The 18,949-nt window shown below is 37.7% G+C and overlaps 1 protein-coding gene across 1 annotated transcript; it reads left to right on the forward strand.

Annotated features, from left to right (window-relative positions):
• Positions 1–6,441: 6,441 nt before the first annotated feature.
• Positions 6,442–18,723, forward strand: CCDC28A (coiled-coil domain containing 28A). The gene is made up of 6 exons (XM_028510671.2): positions 6,442–6,600; positions 8,879–9,061; positions 12,326–12,489; positions 13,229–13,383; positions 15,196–15,218; positions 18,229–18,723. Exons 2-6 carry the CDS (start codon positions 8,904–8,906, stop codon positions 18,281–18,283), a joined length of 555 nt encoding a protein of 184 aa, XP_028366472.1. The 5' UTR covers positions 6,442–6,600; positions 8,879–8,903; the 3' UTR covers positions 18,284–18,723.
• The last annotated feature ends 226 nt before the right edge of the window (positions 18,724–18,949 follow it).

The following is an 18,949-nucleotide window of genomic DNA, read 5'->3' on the forward strand; positions in this document are numbered from 1 at the left end:
TTTATATTAAAATGCAAATGTATATAATATTGTCACATATGATGTGCCAGAAAATTCTTTACTTTTTTTGAAATAAGGCATATCATAAGCAATTCATCTATTTCTGTTGACATAGCTGGTGTGGGTCAGGTACCTCTGAAAAGTGCAAGTCTCAGGGGAAAGGGTTCAGGGTCTCCTCACTTATTTGCCGAGCTGGCCCTTGCAATCCGATTCACAAGTGCTCCAAAACACCATGTTTGTATAAAATAACTACTTTGGGTTGTGCCATCAGCACTTGCTGCAGTGGTCAATTTCCTGAAGATAAATTACTAAGCTAAGGAACTCTGTTCTGCAGGGGGAAAGTGCCAGGAGTATTAAAGTCGGACTCCGGAGGAAGAAGCCAATACTACCAGCTACTTCCTTTATATCTCTCCAAATAAAAAAAACACCAGAATCTGCAGACCTGGCAAAGTTCTGTTTATTTTCGAATTAACAACACTACCATATTTATTGCTAAGATAGGCAGATTTAGGTAAAAACAAGAAAAAAAGCAAGATAACAGGATATCAGGTAAATTTGATTTTCAGATACATAAGAAATAGTTTCACTACAATTATGTGCCAAATATTATGAGACTTATATAAATAAAGTATTATTTGTGTGTCTGAAACTCTAACTGACCATCTTGTATTTAATCTGGTCACCCTATTTGTTGGGAGATGATTTATTTTTACACATATTACTACTCTCTCACTTTCTCTCAGGCAGGTTTCCATACCCTGAGGAAATACATGTATTTTGTAAACAAAGTACACCAATCTGCATAGCAATTGGTATTTACCTTCGAGGGGTGGAAACTGCTTGAATAAGAAATACGAGTAGTTCTCATTTGTGTTTAAATTGGGAAGAGAATTCATAATAGCATGTAACTATATTTTATTTCTTAGTTGGCTCTGTACAATTACAGAAATAAGCTACAGAACTGAGGGGTTTTTTATTTTAATTTATAGCTGTTCTCAAAAGTTAAATGGAATCTGGTCTCAAAAGAATTTAACATGAGATAATACTGCCACCTAAAGATCAGAGGCAGGTATGACTAAGAATCTAATTTTTAATTCCTGAATAAAAACATCTGGGTTATGGTGACACTTGATCTAATTAATAATGCCATTCTGCCATCATATGACTCTAATTTTTCCTCCTTTATTCACTAATTTAATGGACATTTTCTATTTTCTACTATATGCCAGACACTATGCTAGGTTTGGGGAAGTTAAAGATGTATAGAACCTAGTTCCTTCAACTAGCTAATAAACTGGTGGGAGATAGCAGCAGATTATCATGTCATCTGAGGTACCCTAGCCCTTTAAGAGAAAAAGAGGGAGATACATGTTTTCTAGCATATGGATATTGGGGTTATATTTAACTTCACTTTAAAGATTATAGGCTAGACTGCAATTTGTAATTTTCCCATTTACCTTGGACTCAAGCTCCTGCTTCATCCAACACAGTGCCTTTTATGGACTACTTTATTGTTACACACATATTGCCCTTGTTTGCCACCAAATCCTCTACGCATGTAGAACACGACGTTATTTTCTTGGTTGCCATGATTAACTTCCACAAAACTTCGAGCTTGCAGGGGATTACCGTGATGTTTGGGAGCATGGAGGGACATGTGTGTGCATGTCTGTAAACAGTTTAGAGCAACACTAACAACTACAAATTAAATAATAGACTTCCTTGCTCTTTTCAAAGTCCTTCCCACCATTCTGACTCTCCTTTCTCCCTCTGCTTCCTTTTTTGCTCTTTCCCCCCAACCTCCACCCTCTACCATTAAACAATTCTTCCCACTTTATTGTACAACACAACCCAGCTTTCTCAATCTCATATCCCCAAGCTCAGCTTCCTGACTGTATGTGCACATGCAACTCACACTGTTTCATTAGGACACACAATGGCCCATCAACCCAGAGCTGAGTTTCATTCCTTTTCTTTCCACAGCATAAAGATTTATTTCTCCATTGACAAGGAGAAATGGCAATGCTTTAAATGACAGAGTGATAACAGTTTAAGCTTTTAAAAACATTTTAAAATGTCCTCCTTAGACAAAGATATAAACAAAGTATCATGGGAGCCTTTTCTACTCCCCCCCCCCCCCCCCACCCTGCCTTCTCCTTTCTCTGCTATGCTATAAACTATCCCTACAGATACCTCTAAACAGTTTTGTAATAGTCCATGTAATACTGCTAAACTTCAGGAAAAGGAGGGAGAACTGATGGAAGCATTGTAATGCAATACAGCTAACGTGCTGATCCATGGTATACACTGTTTTCTGGTTAAACCTACAACACAAGCCTTCTGCAAAAACCAGAGTATTCCTACGACAAGAGCTTAGAGGAAGGATATTGGGAAGATGAATCATCATCATATCTTGCTGATAATCATCACCAAACCCCGTTACCTATTGTTGGCCTTAAAAAGGAAGTGTGCATGTGAAATTAGATTAAAGCATTAATTTTACAGAATCATAAATGGAAACTATCCCAAATATTAAGTTTAAAAAGAATCATCCAATTACAGTTCACGTTCAATATTATTTGTTTTAGTTTCAGGTGTACAGCATAATAGTTAGACAATCATAAACTTTACAAAGTGACTCCCCCAATATGTGAAGTAAATAAATAAATAAAACATAATATTTGCTCTCAAGAAATGCAGAGCTCAATGAAGACAAATTTATCAAAGGCCATATATTTAAGAACTTTGTGAATGTCTAAACCTTTGTAAATTTTCAGGTCTGTTGTTTAACCTTTGTTTGTTTTTCCAAAGCAATTAGCAGTAAAATACAATTATAATGCTCACTATATTTATTTTGGGGACTTCCACTAATCCTTCAGATGTACATCTTAGAGTAGAAATCTAGACCAGTACACTGGCATTCTTTCAGTTCCATGAATATGCCAAGCTCATTTACACTAGGTATTTTTAACTAGATATTTTCTTCCTGAGCTAGATGTCCAAAGCAGCATTGAACCTGACCTACCTTGGGTGAGGCATTCTGGTATGGGAGGAAACTGAGGTGAAAGAACACTTAACAAATGAGGTACAGGCTTCCAAGTTAAAGAAACAAAACTAAAAACTTCTTCCCTATAAGAACCACAAAGGTCAATTAGGGGATGGCTGTTTTCCAAGCACATCCCCTGAGGTAGAGTAGGTATTTGCTTTGGGTTGAGATACTTGCCTTCTCCTTTAGTGTGTCCACTTTGCAAGGGGAAGAACAATGTGTGTTTGTAGCTCAACAAATGAGTGTACAACAGTGGCTTCCAAACCCACTCATCACCTGAGGACCTTACAGAAGACCATTCCTAATTCAAATCAAGTTTGAAAAAATATTATGACACTTACGATGCTATTGGAAATTTGAACAATGACTGGGTGTTTTATAATACAGGGTGGGGTAAAAGCAGGTTTACAGTTTTTCATATGGAAAATAATACAATAATTAATAACAATACAAGAAGAATTCTGTGTGTTGGGTACTCACAACTGCAAACCTACTTTTGCCCCATCCTGAACTAAGTTATTATAACTGTTTTAGGAATAACAGTGATATTGTGGCTAAACTTTTTATCTCTCAAAGCTCTATACTGAAATATATTATAGATTAAATGACATTTGGGATTTGCATCAATATACTACTGGAGAGGAGGAAATGTTGGGGGAGGGGTTTAAGTGAAACAAGATTGTCCATTATTCAACAGATGGATGATGGGTACATGGGAGTTCAATATACTATTCTGTCTTCTTTGGTATATGTTCAAAATTATCCATAAAAATGCATTTAAAAAATAGAGATTCCTGGGTTCCCACAAGATTTTGCCTTAGCAGGTTGAAAGCCTGTGAATCTGTATGTTTGCATCACCATCACTACCAGGAGATTCACACCATTATTTCTCCTTGCCTATCTATGCTATTAAGTATATTAGTACTGGGGGCGGGGTGTTGGTGATCAAAGCTCATACCGTCTAAATATCCTTAGGAAGAAAGTAGCTGATTAATTTACATAAATTGTGCATTTATCAGTCAATCCAAAGGAGGGGTTTTGCAGTCAAAGGAAAATCAAATAAATTTTAAAGAACAAAATTTCTTTCAGCAAGGACTCTAGATTTCAAGTTAAGAAATCACACTCAAAACTGTGCCTTTGTGACTCTGTCTCATGTCACTCTGTCCCTATGTCAGTACAATCCAGCCTCACCAACCCCTTGCTTCCTCAAACATGCCAAGCTCATCTGTGCCTAACGACCAATGGTTTAGCCACATGTTTTGCACAGGAATGCTCTTCCCCCAGATCATTACATGGCCAGTTCCTGTCTTTCTGTCTTTCATTCATATCTCAACCCCCAAAGTTGCCTTTTCAGGAGGGCCTTCCCTGACACCGCCTCTCCAGTACCCCATCCCTTACAACTCCTTAGGACCTGAAACTGTTACTGAACTTAGCACTTATCACTACATGAAACTGTTCTATTTCTTTACTAATTTATTGTTCATTTCCTTTTTTCAAGGATATAAGACCTCTAACTACAGGGTTCTTACCCATCTTGTTCATGGATGCCCCCGACGTCCTATGAGACCGTCTGGCCAAATAGGGACTCAATACATAACTCTAAATATCTGACACATGTACATTTTGAAGGTTACCTGAGGTTGCAAAGTCAAATACCACAGGGCTCACTCAGATGGGTACTACAGGCAGAGGGACTGAGAAAAACTAGAGATCACCTGAACTGATCTAAAGGAGGTGGCTGCTCTTCAGCTTGAACTGTTATTGCGGGGCTGTAGTGCAGATGTAGTGTGATTAGAGCTTCCCACTATTATTGGAACGACATCCATTTTTTATTCCTCCAATGTTAATGATTAGCAATCAATGTGCAATAATTAAAACAGCATGTAAATCACCAGCTTGCAAACTCTGCTCATAGAGATAAGACAATCCAGAGATTAGTTAAGAGACAAGATTAGTTTTGAGAAAGGATACTGGGAAGATTGTACCCTACTGCATTTTTTTTGTAATGGTGAAAATGGTAAATAACCTAACTATCCATCATTATGAGAATTATCAAATAATTGTGGCAAATTTATTTAATAGAATACCATATAGTTAAAACAAATGAAGTCTAGCCATATGTACCAATGTGCATAGGTCTCCAAAACACAGAATTGGGTAAAAAAGTTTTAGAACAATACTAAAAATATAGCCTTTATGTAAAACTCGAAAAGCCCAAAGTCATTCTCTACATTGTTTATAAACATAGAGTAAAAGTATAAAAACCTAGATTATCAAGATGCATATCAAATTGAAGATCGTGGTTGCCTCTCAGAAGGGAGGTAGGTGGCTAGCGCTTTATCTGCAATGTTCCGTTTATTTCACTTAAAAATATAAACGTAACACCCATTCATTCTGGCAAGTGGGAACATGAAGGTTTATTCTGTCTTTTCTTTTTAAAACATTTCATAATTTTATAATATGGGTAATTGAGTTCGTCTTTGTTCTGCCTCCCTGATACTGACATAATCTCTAGATTCGGTTTCCGGTTTCCTCAATAGCAAATGCGAGAAAGTCTGTGGTGCTCTCCTTAGTTTCTTCAATCTGAAGGTCTTTGAACCGAAAACCTCCCTCCCCACTCCCAATCCCACATGGGAAGGCTATCCAAACTAGGGAATGAAAATGATGTCTCCTCACATTTAGGAGAGAGCTCCATCTCTCTCGATCCTCAATTCTTTCTTCAGAGGCAGGGTGAGTATTGGAAGAACTGTCTTGGCAACAGAGACGTGGATTTATCAGCCTGAGTGTTTGTTAATATGCTTTTCTAAAACGAGGATAACACCATTACCTACCTCACCTAAAACACCTAACTCACAAAATTGTAGTGAAATTTAGAGAAAACACATGTCTAGTGCCTGAACAGAATCGCTACTAATAATGGTTGTAATAGGATCGTATTTAGGTTCTAGTTAGGCTAGGTAGCACGGTTTGGTTCACACTGCCGTCCGAGTCCAAGTTGGTTTACCTTGACAACTCCCGGAGATGTGACGGAAACAATCCAGGAATGGTTGCTAGGGCGACACTCCGGTTCCGCCTCCGGGCTGGCTCGAACAGCACGCTGGGAGTTGTAGTGCATAAAAGCTGACACTAACCGAGGGGGCGGGGCAGCTTCCGAAAAGAGGACTATATTTCTCATTCCTGCGCCCACCGCCATCTTTTATCCTTCCCTGCGTTTGAGCCACAGAACCCAAAATGAAAACTCAGCTATGGATCCTCTTTTCCAAGCCCGCCGAAGGTACGGCTGAAGGTAGGCCAGGTGAAGCACTGAGGTGTCAAGGGCGGAGACCCGCGCTGGACCCGCGGCAGGAAGAGGCGAGGCTCCAGCAAAGGGCAGGAAGGCTCCAACTCCTTACGTCACTTCCGTCAACAAAGGGCGCTGTTCAGGAGACGGGTCCGGGATGTGACCCTGGCTCAAGCTGCAGCAGTAGCTTCGGCGGCTGCAGCTACGGCGGTGGCTTCGGAGAATCCGGGATCTTTGTAGGTTGAGGACAGCACCTGATCCCCTCCTTCCTCAGGTATGAAGTGTAGGCAGAGGCAGCCCTGTCATGGCCCTCTTTAGGCCCCTCCCACCACCCGCTCCGGCTGGTGTTGGAATCTGGGCGGTGCGGGGTCGGCAGATTGGCGAAGCGCCGGAAGGTGAAGTCCGGAGGGACTCCTCGTGGTCCTGCGTGGAGGCTGTGGGCTCCTGGCTCTCAAAACCAGTCTGAGTAAACTGCGAGCCGCTCGAAAGGCCTTTTCTAACTGGTTCTTTGCTGCTTGGTATATGAGGAGGATTTCAGTGTTCTTGTGTCAGAGATGTCACCGTCCCCAAACGGATACGAGCCTCTTAGAACATCTTCCTTTAGACCGCTATTGGTTTATTTGCATTGCTTTACTTCGTACGTTTATTTTTGCCTTTTCGTGTATTAGCATTGAGTTTAAAGGCCAGCGTGTTTATATCTATGATATTTCATACAAATCCTTGCCTCTTTAGAGAACTTACCTACGCTGTTTTTCTGAAGTTCCATATCCTTTGTATTGCATGCTGAAACAACCCCCAAATATCTGTTCTGTTACTAAAAATGCTTCTTTAAAGGAAAAATTGTTAGCCAAGATGTCAGGGGATGTTCAGTTAGTATCTGGGATTAGGTACTGGGCGTTAGAGCCTTTTCCTTGAAAACCTTTCCTTCTTTGGAGGTGTCGTAGCTCCAGTTGCGACTGTCTAGAGTCAACCTGAGCACCCGGGCTTAGTGGTTTATAAAAATTCCAGTGCTCGGGCCACTGATTCCAGGTATGGACAAAACATCTGTTTTCATTACAATTCTCCATTAATTAATTGAGAAGGGACATCAGTGGATTTGAATCTTTTTGAACAGTCAGAGTATGATTAAATGCAACTCAACATACAAAAAAGGCTTTAATGCACCTAAGGCACTTCAGTCTGATGAGGTAAATAGCCATATACGGCAAATTTCTCATCTATGATACATGAAACAAGAAGAATTTAATATTATGCATACATAAAAAGGAAATGTAGGAGGATATTTTAAGTGGATGACTTAAAAAAATAAAGCTGGTTAATATATAAAGTAAGGGGAAAGTATTAGATACACTGAAGGTCTTACACATATTCTCTATGGAAGGGTTGACTGTGACTTCATAGTGTAACTGTAAAAGAAAAAGATTTTATTTATTTTTAGAGAGAAGGGAGCGGAGGGAGTAAGAGAGGAGAGAAACATCAATGTGTGGTTGCCTCTCATGTGCCCCCTAATGGGGTCCTGGCCTGTGACCCAGGGATGTGCTGTGATTGGGAATGAACCCATGACACTTTGGTTTTTTGGTTTGTAGGCGGGGCTCAACCCACTGAGCCACACCTGCCAGGGCCATAGTGTAACCTTTTTGGTATTAGCAAAACTAAACATACATAATAAAGTTCCATGTTTCCATGGAAATAGGTAGATAAAGTGTATCAGAAATAGTTACAGGGCCTGGCTGATGTGGCTCAGTTGGCTGGGCATCATACCACAAAACAGAAGATCACCAGTTGGATTCCCAGTCAGGGCACATGCCTGGGTTGTGGCCTGGTCCCCAGTTGGGGTGCATGTGAGAGGCAACCGACCCATGTTTCTCTCATACACTGATTTTTCTCTTCCTCTCTTCCCCTCTCTCTAAAAATAAATAAATACAATCTATACAAAGGTACTTACAGAATATGTTTAATTTTATATAACGTCACTTGTTCAAGGAACTATAATAAGTATTATCCCTAGACAGACACTGAGTTCTTGCTTGGTAGTTGAAATGAGGGTTCCAGTCACTAGGTCAAATGCAGATAACCCTGTCAGTTACACATCTGTTTGAATCCAGTTGGTTCTTCTAAGAATATATTTTAGAAGGGAGCTCTGTAGGCCACCTGAAGTTTGAGTCATGCTGGGAATATCACATGGCTGTTTTGTTTATTTTTTATGTATTCAAAACCTTCAATAATATAGGATTTTTGAAGTCAGTGACTTTGTCTTGCTCAGTACCATCTCCCTAATCCCCAGAATAGTGCTAGGCAACTGGATGAGAGTCAACATTTGTGGGGTGAGTGGATACAGAAAATGGTAAAAAAAAAATTTTGTCTGATAGACAATTTGCCTTAAGGCTTCTGTGTACAAGTAAGGTGGATTAAATTTAAGGCCTCCTTATTCTAACTATCTCTAACAACCTCTGAAACTCTCGATTTTCTTTCATCCTCTGAAGTGGGTATTTGAGCCTTTTTCATTTGGGTGTGTTATAGCATGCATGTATAATTTTGCTGCTTTTCTTTAGGTCTTAAGAAGCTGGCCTTGAAACAATGGAGGAGCGGAAAGTGAAGAGGAGGAGTCCTAAGTCTTTTAGCGCCCACTCTACTCAGGTTGTTAATGCCAAAAAAAATGCCATTCCAGTTAGTAAAAGCACAGGGTTTTCAAATCCTGCATCACAGTCAACTTCGCAGCGACCAAAGTTAAAAAGGTGAGTTTTTTTCTTTCCTAGTATCACAGCGAAATGCTAGTAAATACTCAATCCTGTGATTCTTATAACATTTTTTTCTCTTGACTTTTAAAACAGTTCAGATCCATATGTGATTTAGAAAAAAAAAAAATTTAGAAAGGTTAAAGTATATGTATAGAGATTAGTGCAAAATGAATAGTTTAAAGGTCCTTACTTTGTCTCATATTAAAATAAACAGAGCAAGAAAACTTGTAGACGAAGTTGATGAGCTAGCCAGAAATGGGAAAAAGGATGGATATATATAATTTGTTTTAACTAAGATGAGTTTTTGTGCTTTGGTAATTTTTATTTTTTTTTGAAGTGTGGTTTCATTGTTTTTGTAGAAATAATACTTATTTTAAAAATTCAAACACAGGAAGAATTCAGAGCAGAAATTTAAAAGACTAACATTTCATCACCTAGAAAAAATCATTAATATTTGTCATTTGTCTTGAACATCATTTGTCTTTAGACTCTAAAGGAAACAGGAATGACAGGTTTAAATATGATGTGTATTACTGTTGCATATCTGTGATTATTTTATAGTATTTTTTAAATTATTTATTTATTTAGAGAGGGTAAGGGAAGGAGAAAGAGAGGAAGAGAAACATCATGTGTGGTTGCCTCTCCCAGGGCCTACACTAGGGACCTGGCCAGCAACCCAGGCACGTGTCCTCGACTGGGAATTGAAGCAGCGCCCCTTTGGTTCGCAGCCTGTGCTCAATCCACTGAGCTACAACAGCCAGGGCTATTTTATAGTATTAAATATTTGGAAAGCAAGATAGCATTCTTTTAGAGAAAAAGCATTTCATAATCTTAATTCTTTTTCTACTTATGACGAAATTAAGTTACTTCCAATTGCAAGCTCTTCGTGGAGAGTCAGTTAAGGAAGGAATGTTTGTAGCACATTGTAGCCTTTGGGTTTCCACAAAGGAAAAGATGAGATTCTTGCCTTGATGGTGACCTCACACTCTGAGAACACAAAAGGGACATAGTCAGAGATACTGGAAGGGAACATTCCCGTAAGGATTAAATGAAAAACAAGAGTCAGGAGGTTTCCTTTGAATAAATTATCAGATTGGAAAGGGGTTTTCATTCTGGCTGAATTTAATTTAGAGTCAAATTTCTAATATGGTTATGGTTGGAGGAGAAAGAAAGTGAAGAGATTTTAAAGGTAATTACTCCTTTTACTCAATTTTTATAACAGTTTACTTATACCTCATTGCCATTTTCTACCTTGTGCTTCTACTTTCCTACCCTCCTCTAGAGGGAGGGGGGCTGTGTTAATAATCCTTATGTGTCAGACAATACTAACAGCGGGCCTCTGCGCCTGGAATAATTCTAGTGACTTTCTTTTATTGTTGAAATACTTTAATATAAAATGAGACATTTCAACATAATCAAAAACATTGAAGCGGAATAAACAGGTTTTTATTTTCTTTTTGGATAAAACTTCCAATGTGAAAGAAAAGATATGTACTAAAACCTTATATTCTATAGTAGTTTATCTCAGACTTTAATGGAAATATGGATCTCTTGGGGATCTTTGTAAAATGCAGATTCTGGATCAGCTAGTCTGGGATAGAGCTTCAGATAAGCGTTTCTGATTAGCTCTCAGGCGATGTTGATGCTGTAGGTCTAAGATGGCATTTTGAGTAGCAGGGTACTAAATAATGATATGTATGCCTAATATGAATATAAGATGCAGATCTTGCTTGTGAAGAGCTGTTGCTGACTCACTGTCTATGACCTATATGTTCTCAGTTGATTTCTTGCTAAGAGTATTAGTTTCTTTCTTGCTACACCCTTCCCCCCACCCACCGTATAGCCTGTCTATCTTGTCCTTATTGTTGTGAGTGCACTTATGGAAAAGATGTCATCATACAACATTACAAAGAAATTAACTGAGTACTGAATATATGTGTATGTTGGAATCTGTAGTACATGTTGGAGTTATACAGAGTTATTCAATTCCTTCTTCCTTTTTTGCCTGGAGAACTACTTTTTCTTTAAGGCTTCACTCACATACCACCTTTAGGAAGTTTTCTGTGGCTACCCCTAGGTTGAGTGAACTGCTCTTTCTTTGTTCCCACATCACTCAAGTGTTGAGAGCCTGGCATATACTGTAATAGATATGTGTAATAAGAACTAATCTAGTCTAGGGGTTCTACAAAGGCCTTCCAGAGGAAGTAGCATTCACACTGAGACTTGCAGGATGTGTGGAAGGTAGCCTGACAAAGATGGTCATAAGGAGAAGGATGCTAATATAGGCAGAAGATTGGCATGAAGGTAGGTAAGGGAGTGGAATTCTAGGAGGCAGAGATTCAGAAAGTCTAGAGGATAAGTAGACGAGAGGATAGGGTTTCTTAAGGATATTTTATGCAGCAGGCAATGCAAAGCCACTGAAAGGTTTGAATTAAGTGAATTATATGCTCTGATTCTACTTTTTAAAACATTGACTTGGTTGCTTTGTGGGGAGGGAAGGGGGATCAGAAACAACACACCGAGACAGGAAACCCAGTTAGGAAGGTGTTGGAGTAGTTCGGTCAAGAGACAGGGTTGTGGCAGTGGAGAAGAGAGAACTACAGAGATTAGAGATATATCTGTGGGCATTATTGATTGGACTTCATGACTGCGTGTGGGGGCCATAGGAGGGTGGAGGAGTCAAGGTTAGTAACAGGTTTTTGAGCACTCCATCATATGGTGATTAGGAACTGATGTGTCATTTGTTCTCCTTAGTCTGGGTGCTCTTCCATGCAGTGACTGATGTCATGTGCCTCTCTGTACACCCAGTATCAGGCACGGTGACAGCTACAGAGTAGGAACTCCACACCGCCTGTTGAGTGACCGATTGTTTATGAAACAAGTAGGGTGAAGTTTAGAAGGGAAAGGTGCATATACTGAGAAATAAAATATGAAAGAAACATAGGATAGTAAAAGTACTAATTATCTTTTTAGTTTTTTTGTAGTCCAAAGAATTGGCATATTGTATAAATGAATTAATCAAACTTTTATATCCTTTAGTGGTTATATTTTGTACATTTCTTTGAGATTTTCACAACCTATTCTTTTGGTTTCTGGCTTGAAATTACTGATTTTATTTAATACTGAATTTGCTCTGATTTGTTTTTAAGGGAAATTCCAATTTATTCACAAATTTTGCTTAACCTAGAACAGTCTGAAAATAATCATCTCTTTTTAAAGACAGTTAAATACAATTGATTTTTCATTGCATCTTATTTGCAGAGTGACGAAAGAGAAGACGAAACCTCAGGGAGGAGAAGGAAAAGGTGCTCAGTCAACTCCGATTCAGCATTCCTTTCTCACTGATGTCTCGGACGTTCAGGAGATGGAGAAGGGGCTTCTCAGCCTTTTGAATGATTTCCACTCTGGAAAACTTCAAGCATTCGGTAAGCAATAGATGTTTGTCTATACCACTTTTCTCTTTGAGATGTTTGCATCCTGTTTTCTGCATGTATTTTGCTACTCTCTTTAAAAGTGTCATTTTCTTTTGTTAAAAAAAGAGTCCAGAGGCGGAAAATGCAGTCGTCTTAGATTTCATTGATCAATTCAGTTGTGCTCCTGAGTATACAATTGAAAATACTACGGTGTGTTTCTCATGCTTCATAACATTCTGCATGCTTCATGAAATATTCATTTAGTATGAATATTTTCATATGTATTTCTTAAAGGAGGAATATGTTATTGGTTGGGAAAGAATTCATGGTTAAGTCTTTATATGACTCCTAATTTTATTGAGATTATTATAAAATATTGGATCATTTGATTCAAATGACAGTTGTCAAATTGTAGGTGATTAAATGCTGCTGTTGCCTCTATATATGATACACTATTGAGAAAAGGTATCTTCTTTACCTTTTATTAAAAAGAATTCAATAAATAAAGAATATTTATTAAAAATCTTTGCTATATTATTTGTTTAGCATGCATGGTCATTTCTTGGATTGTTATTGTTTTCCTGGTCAGAAATTTGATTTATATTTAGAAAATATACAATCATTAACAAACTAATCTATAAAAGAAGATAATCAATTTCTCTTGCAGCACTGTAAAGTTTAAAAGTATTTCCTCTAGGCAGATAGATAGAATTGTCTTAATCTTTATTAACGTTCTGGAATGCTCCCCCAGGAAATGAATGTTCCATTGAACAGATGGAACATGTTCGGGGGATGCAGGAGAAATTAGCTCGCCTGAATTTGGAGCTGTATGGGGAGTTAGAGGAACTTCCTGAGGACAAGAGGAAAACAGCTAGTGACTCCAATCTGGACAGGCTTCTGTCTGATGTGAGTAAAGTTCTTTTTCTCGATTCTTTTCTTAATAAATACTTTTATTGACATAAAATTTACTATTATAACTATTTTAAAGTATAACTATTTTAAAGTATATAGTTCAGTGGTTTTTAGTGTATTCACAGTTGTGCAGACATCACCACTGTCTAATTGCAGAACGTGGTCATCACTCCAAAAAGAAATCCTGTAACTCTCAATTCTTCCCACTCATCCCCTGGCTACCACTAATCTGCCTTCTGTCTCTATGAATTGCCTGTTCTGGACATTTCATATAAGTGGCAGCATACCACATGTGGTTTTTTGTTGGGATTCTTTCACTTAGTGTAGTGTTTTCAAGTCTCATCCATGTTGTTCTTTATTCTTTTTTTAGAGAAATTATAGTCCAAAGAAATTATATATAAGTTTTCTGAGAATGCTGGCAAATCTTAAAGTGAAATATTAGCTTCTATACATAATGATAAGAACTGAAGATATAGAAAATAGTATGTCAAAAAGTCCTGACATGATTAATACATACTGCATTATCTTTCAGGGTGTTACTTATTTTTAAATACAGAATCACGTTTGTTATTTATGGTAATTTAATCCATTTCCATGTGTACTAGCCTGCTAGAGTTGCCATAACGAAGTACGAAGTACTATAGCCTGGGTAGCTGAACAACAGAAATTTGTCTCTCACAGTTCTTGAGACTCAAAGTTGGAGGCGAGGGATTGGCAGGGTTGTGTCCTCTGAAGCCTCTCTCCTTGGCTTGTAGATGGCTGTCTTCGTGCTCACACGGCGTTCTCCCTCTGTGCATGGGCACCTGGGTCCAGATCGCCTCCTCTTGTCATGCTAGGTTAGGGCCCATCCTCACTACCTCATTGTAACTTCATTACCTCTTTAAAGACCCTGTCTCCTAATGCCCTCCCATTCTAAGCTGCTCGGGGATAGAACTCAGACATGAGTTTTGAGAGGACACAATTCGGCCCTTAACACCACCTATAACAGTTACCAGCCCCTATTACTTCTCATACGGGGAAGTGTTAAATTTGCTCCTTTAAATATTTTTTTGGAACAAAAATGAATAAAAATTGAATTCCATGTACTTGAGTTTCAGAATAGTTTCCATGGTCACCAATGACATTCTGTTGCTTTTCTCTATTCTTTGAATAAGTGTGAGAGAAGTTACATGCCTATACTTAAAAATTTCAAGCCAATACTTTTTAAGTCTACTGTGTGGAGTGTTGCAGCTGTTTCCTTTCCCCAGTTCCTCTGAACAAATACAAACTTAATTTGTAATACACTTAGGAAAGTAACTGTGGTATGCTGAAAATACACTGAATTTGAAACCAGAAAGCTTTTATTCAGTCCAGGGTCCGCATTTGTAACTTTGAGCAATGTAATATTTCTGCAACTCAGATTTTTCACTCTAGGAGTGAATTAATTCAACCTCATACTGAAAACTGGATGTCACGTAAAATATTTTTATAATCCTTAAAGGTTTTAAAGATTTTGATCATTAAAATGGCAATATTTTTCTTTTAAAAACTATTATTAGAGATGATTATAATTATGCCTGGTTTTAAGTATACTTATGAAACCCCAGTTTTTATCATCTGGTTTAATTCTCTTTGCATATTCTTGTTTAATAAATGCTAAAGTACTTCATAATTCCTTTGCATAATGGAATTTTTGAAAAAATTTCTCTTTAATATTGCTTTTTCATATAAAAAAGCTTAAATAAAAAAATAATGTATTTTAAAATGTAGTTATGATATTTATTTATCTTATAAAATTCAAATTAAATGTGTTTCTTTATGTTACAGTTAGAAGAACTGAATTCTTCCATGTATCCTTTGCCTAATAACAACAATGAAAAGTCTATAATCATGTTTTGGAAAGATGTGATTTTTAGATATAATGGACAGAGTCATCTGCTATTATTTACTGGGGCTATCTCTGTTCCCCTTTGGTTTCCAAATGGAGTTTCGTAGTTTTGTTTGTTTCTGGTTTATTGTGGTTTACTTTGTATTATTTTATTAAAAATTTTTTTAACAAAGTTGAAGATTAGCCTAATTCTCATATAAATTATTTTGAATCTTAGATTCTGAGGCTCAATGGCAATTGGTTATTTAGAACTGTATTTAATTTAATATTATTACATAGAATATTTAAATGCATAAAATTGAAAATTAGACATTCACAGAATATTTACATAGGTTGTGAAATGGTATTTTCATAAGTATACAAAATATAATATCAGATTAGCCAAGGTACATGTAAAATAATCAGGTTTTGGTATTTTAATTTAGAGCCATTATTTCAGGAACTTTTCAAAATGTATTTTTTTTTAACATAGCGATGGGCACAATGTGGGGTACATAGAACAGTAGGAAATGATCCTACCTATGAAATAATTTCATTTGAGAGGAAAGACATCCCCTGTGAACCAAATAATGAGATACTAGAAAGAATACTGCAGAGTCAAGATATTTAATTTTTGAGATTTGGTTCCACATTTTGGTAACGTAACCTTGGGAAAACTCCTTAGTATCTCAGTGTCCTCTGTGACGTGCGTTGATTGCTACACACAGTGATGTGTACATGAAATTTTCCAAACCACGTTATGTATATATAATGTATATATATTTACATATATATAAATTACTATTATTACTATAACAGTGCTGCTATTAATTGCTGAATTGTACAGTAACAGCAAAGAAGAAGCAGGGAGGTATATTCAAATCAGTACTAATAATTAACAGCTGATCTTTCTTGAATACTTACAGTTTGCCAAGTATACTATGAAGGATTTAACACCCATTATCTCACTTGGGCCTACCCTTTGAAGTTGTTGGTGTTATACTCCCCATTTTACAGGGAGTTTTGAGAAGCCACATAAACTATGGGGAGATATTAAAGGTATCATTGTCAACATGATTTAAGAAAAGACTTAAATACTACAGGGGTAAGATATGAATTAATTAGGGGGCTTTTCTTAGAAGTAGTTCCTAGTTCTTTGTTCTTTATATTTGTTCTGCGCTCTATATTCTTTCTAGGTTTATGACACTTTCATATCTCCTGTCCCCTAACCTGAGTTTTTGTTAAAAGCTCAGAATCACTTGTCTCACCACTCTCCTTGTGTCGCCCACCACAGTCACACAAGGCACGTGCGGTAGGCACGTGCTTTGGATTGCTTGGCTTCAAATCTTGGTGAGCAGCTATTCAGCCTTGAGCAAAGTCTGGCCACCCTAGTTTCCTCATCTATGATAAATGTCCTCTCTGTACTCATACTTCCCCCTCCTAATTCCATCTCTGTCGTCAGTGTCTCAGTTATTTCAATCACCAAGATTAGTTTAAAATCCCTCTGTGTCCATACCAGATATTGCTAATCAATATGGCACTTTTTGCCATTGAGCCTGGACGTGGACATGAAATTACATGCCACCTCGTAACTATAGTTCATTGTCAGGCATCATTAGTTCTGCCTTTTATTCTTCTTTAATCCTCTACCCTCCTCACCTGATCTTGTAACCTTTCAAATATCTGTTCCAACCCTAGAGCTGCACCATCCAACATGGCAGCCACTGGCCATGTAGCCACTAAGCACATGAAGTGTGGCTAATTTAGATTATAGAATGCTCAAAGTGTGGTATGCATCCCTAATTTCAGAGATTTAGTGTGAAAAAAAGACTGTGAAGTGTCTCAATATCTTTATAACGATATGTTGAAATGATAATTTTTGATACATTAGTGTAAATAAAATATATTTAAAAATTATACCTGTGGTTTGCATTATATTTCTGTTGGACAGTGCTGCTGTAGACTTTCAGTGTTGCCACTTAATCATCCTTCTTAAAACATCACTTGCCATCTTGCCATTCCTGTTCCTTTCCAAGTTTTTTTCTCACCATGCCAAACTTTCTAAAGGGCTCTCACTGATGTGATCACCACCTGTACCTCCTGTTTTATTTTTTATTCCCACCAAGTTGGCTCTCTGATGTCCAAGAGCACATCGTGTTCGTGTTTACCATGCTTTTGTTCAGGTTGTACTTCCTGCCTGGAGTTACTCTGGCCTCTCCCTTCTCCCCATCAAATAACACTGAAGCCAACCTCTTCTATAAAGCATTTTGTTTGTCCCTGAGACTAGCATTCTGGTTTTTTTTTTTTTTTTCATTATGTGTTGATTTTTATAGGTGTTAAATCTCGGCCTTACAACTGGATGAGAATGTCTTTGATGGCGGGGCTCATGTGTATACACGTTGCAACCCCTCCCTACATATACTGCTCGCATTTAGTTCTCCGTGTATCCATATCATCGTTTGAATCGGGTCTTGAGAAATAGGTAGCAGGTGGATCATATAGATGAGAAGGGACTAAGATGTGCAGGGATTCTACCTGTTTCCAATTAAATAACTCAGAGGATCATAGGAGAGGTTTTAGAGCTCTGAAGATTTTATTTTATTTTTGACTTTTACAAAGGTTGTTTTCTCAAGGATGGCAAAGTGGTATTATCCTCTCAAATGAATTTTTTAATACAGCATTTTTTTTGTATTTGCTTCTAATCAGCTCCTTACCATGAAAATCATCCTAACTGCATTGAAAGAACATAGTCTTGAGTCAGTGATTTTTTCTGAAAGTCTTCAAATCCTTGTCATGGTTATTAATTACTTCACATTTAAAAATTGTCTTACCACTACTAAGTTTCTCAGTAGTAACATAGGTACTTTCCCATTACAGTTATTGTTTGTTTGTTTGTTTTAATGCCTTGATCTCTTATCCCCTGAGTGTAATATCCAGAAGTTTAAAAGATGTACTTATTATAGAATGAAAATCTTCTTAACTGATGAATTCAGACAAAAACTCCACTTGGCAGATGCACAAGATATTCCAAATACTTCGACCAGCTAAAATGAAATGCAGTTGCTTTCTTGTGGTTTGAAGAAAAGCAGCTTTCTTTATTTTTCCAGCTGAATCCAGTAGCAGAATCATCTTCCACAATATGGAATTAAAGTAATTACAGTGCCAGTGCAATGATTGTTTTCACATACCGCTTTTAGTAAATTTGACTTTCTGTAATTCGCCATAACTGGGGGCCTTGGCCTTGCCGAAGGCTTAATCAGGAAATGTGATGCAGAGACCGTGCTGCTATGCTTACTGTTGTTGCCTTCTGGGGTTATACTTGAAATGTGTTGTGCTAAATGTTGTCCACAGGGCTGAAGGATTTACCCTTGAGCTCACCAAACTTACTCCACTGTTGATCCCACGTTGGTGATGTGCAGGCTTTTTGTGGCAGCCCAGCTTCAGTTTACAGCAGACAATCGGGACACACGGTGGTGTGTTTTCCGGTGGCCAGTGATAACAAAAAATGTTAAATGAGTATTTGTGAAATTTGCTATTTTTAATAAAGTGATTGTTTTAAATTTGTCTCTGTTGTTTGTGTTGAAGAAACCTGTCGTCTTCAATCTGGGAATACGAGTTCGGTTCTCAAGAGTAAACGGTGCTCACGGCACGCGAGGCTCTGTACCTTTTCTGCAAACGCCGCAGCTTGTGCTCGCTCAGCTGCGGGTGTAACGA

Source organism: Phyllostomus discolor, chromosome 4, assembly GCF_004126475.2.
Source record: "Phyllostomus discolor isolate MPI-MPIP mPhyDis1 chromosome 4, mPhyDis1.pri.v3, whole genome shotgun sequence".
In the NCBI taxonomy this organism is placed as follows: Eukaryota; Metazoa; Chordata; class Mammalia; order Chiroptera; family Phyllostomidae; genus Phyllostomus; species Phyllostomus discolor.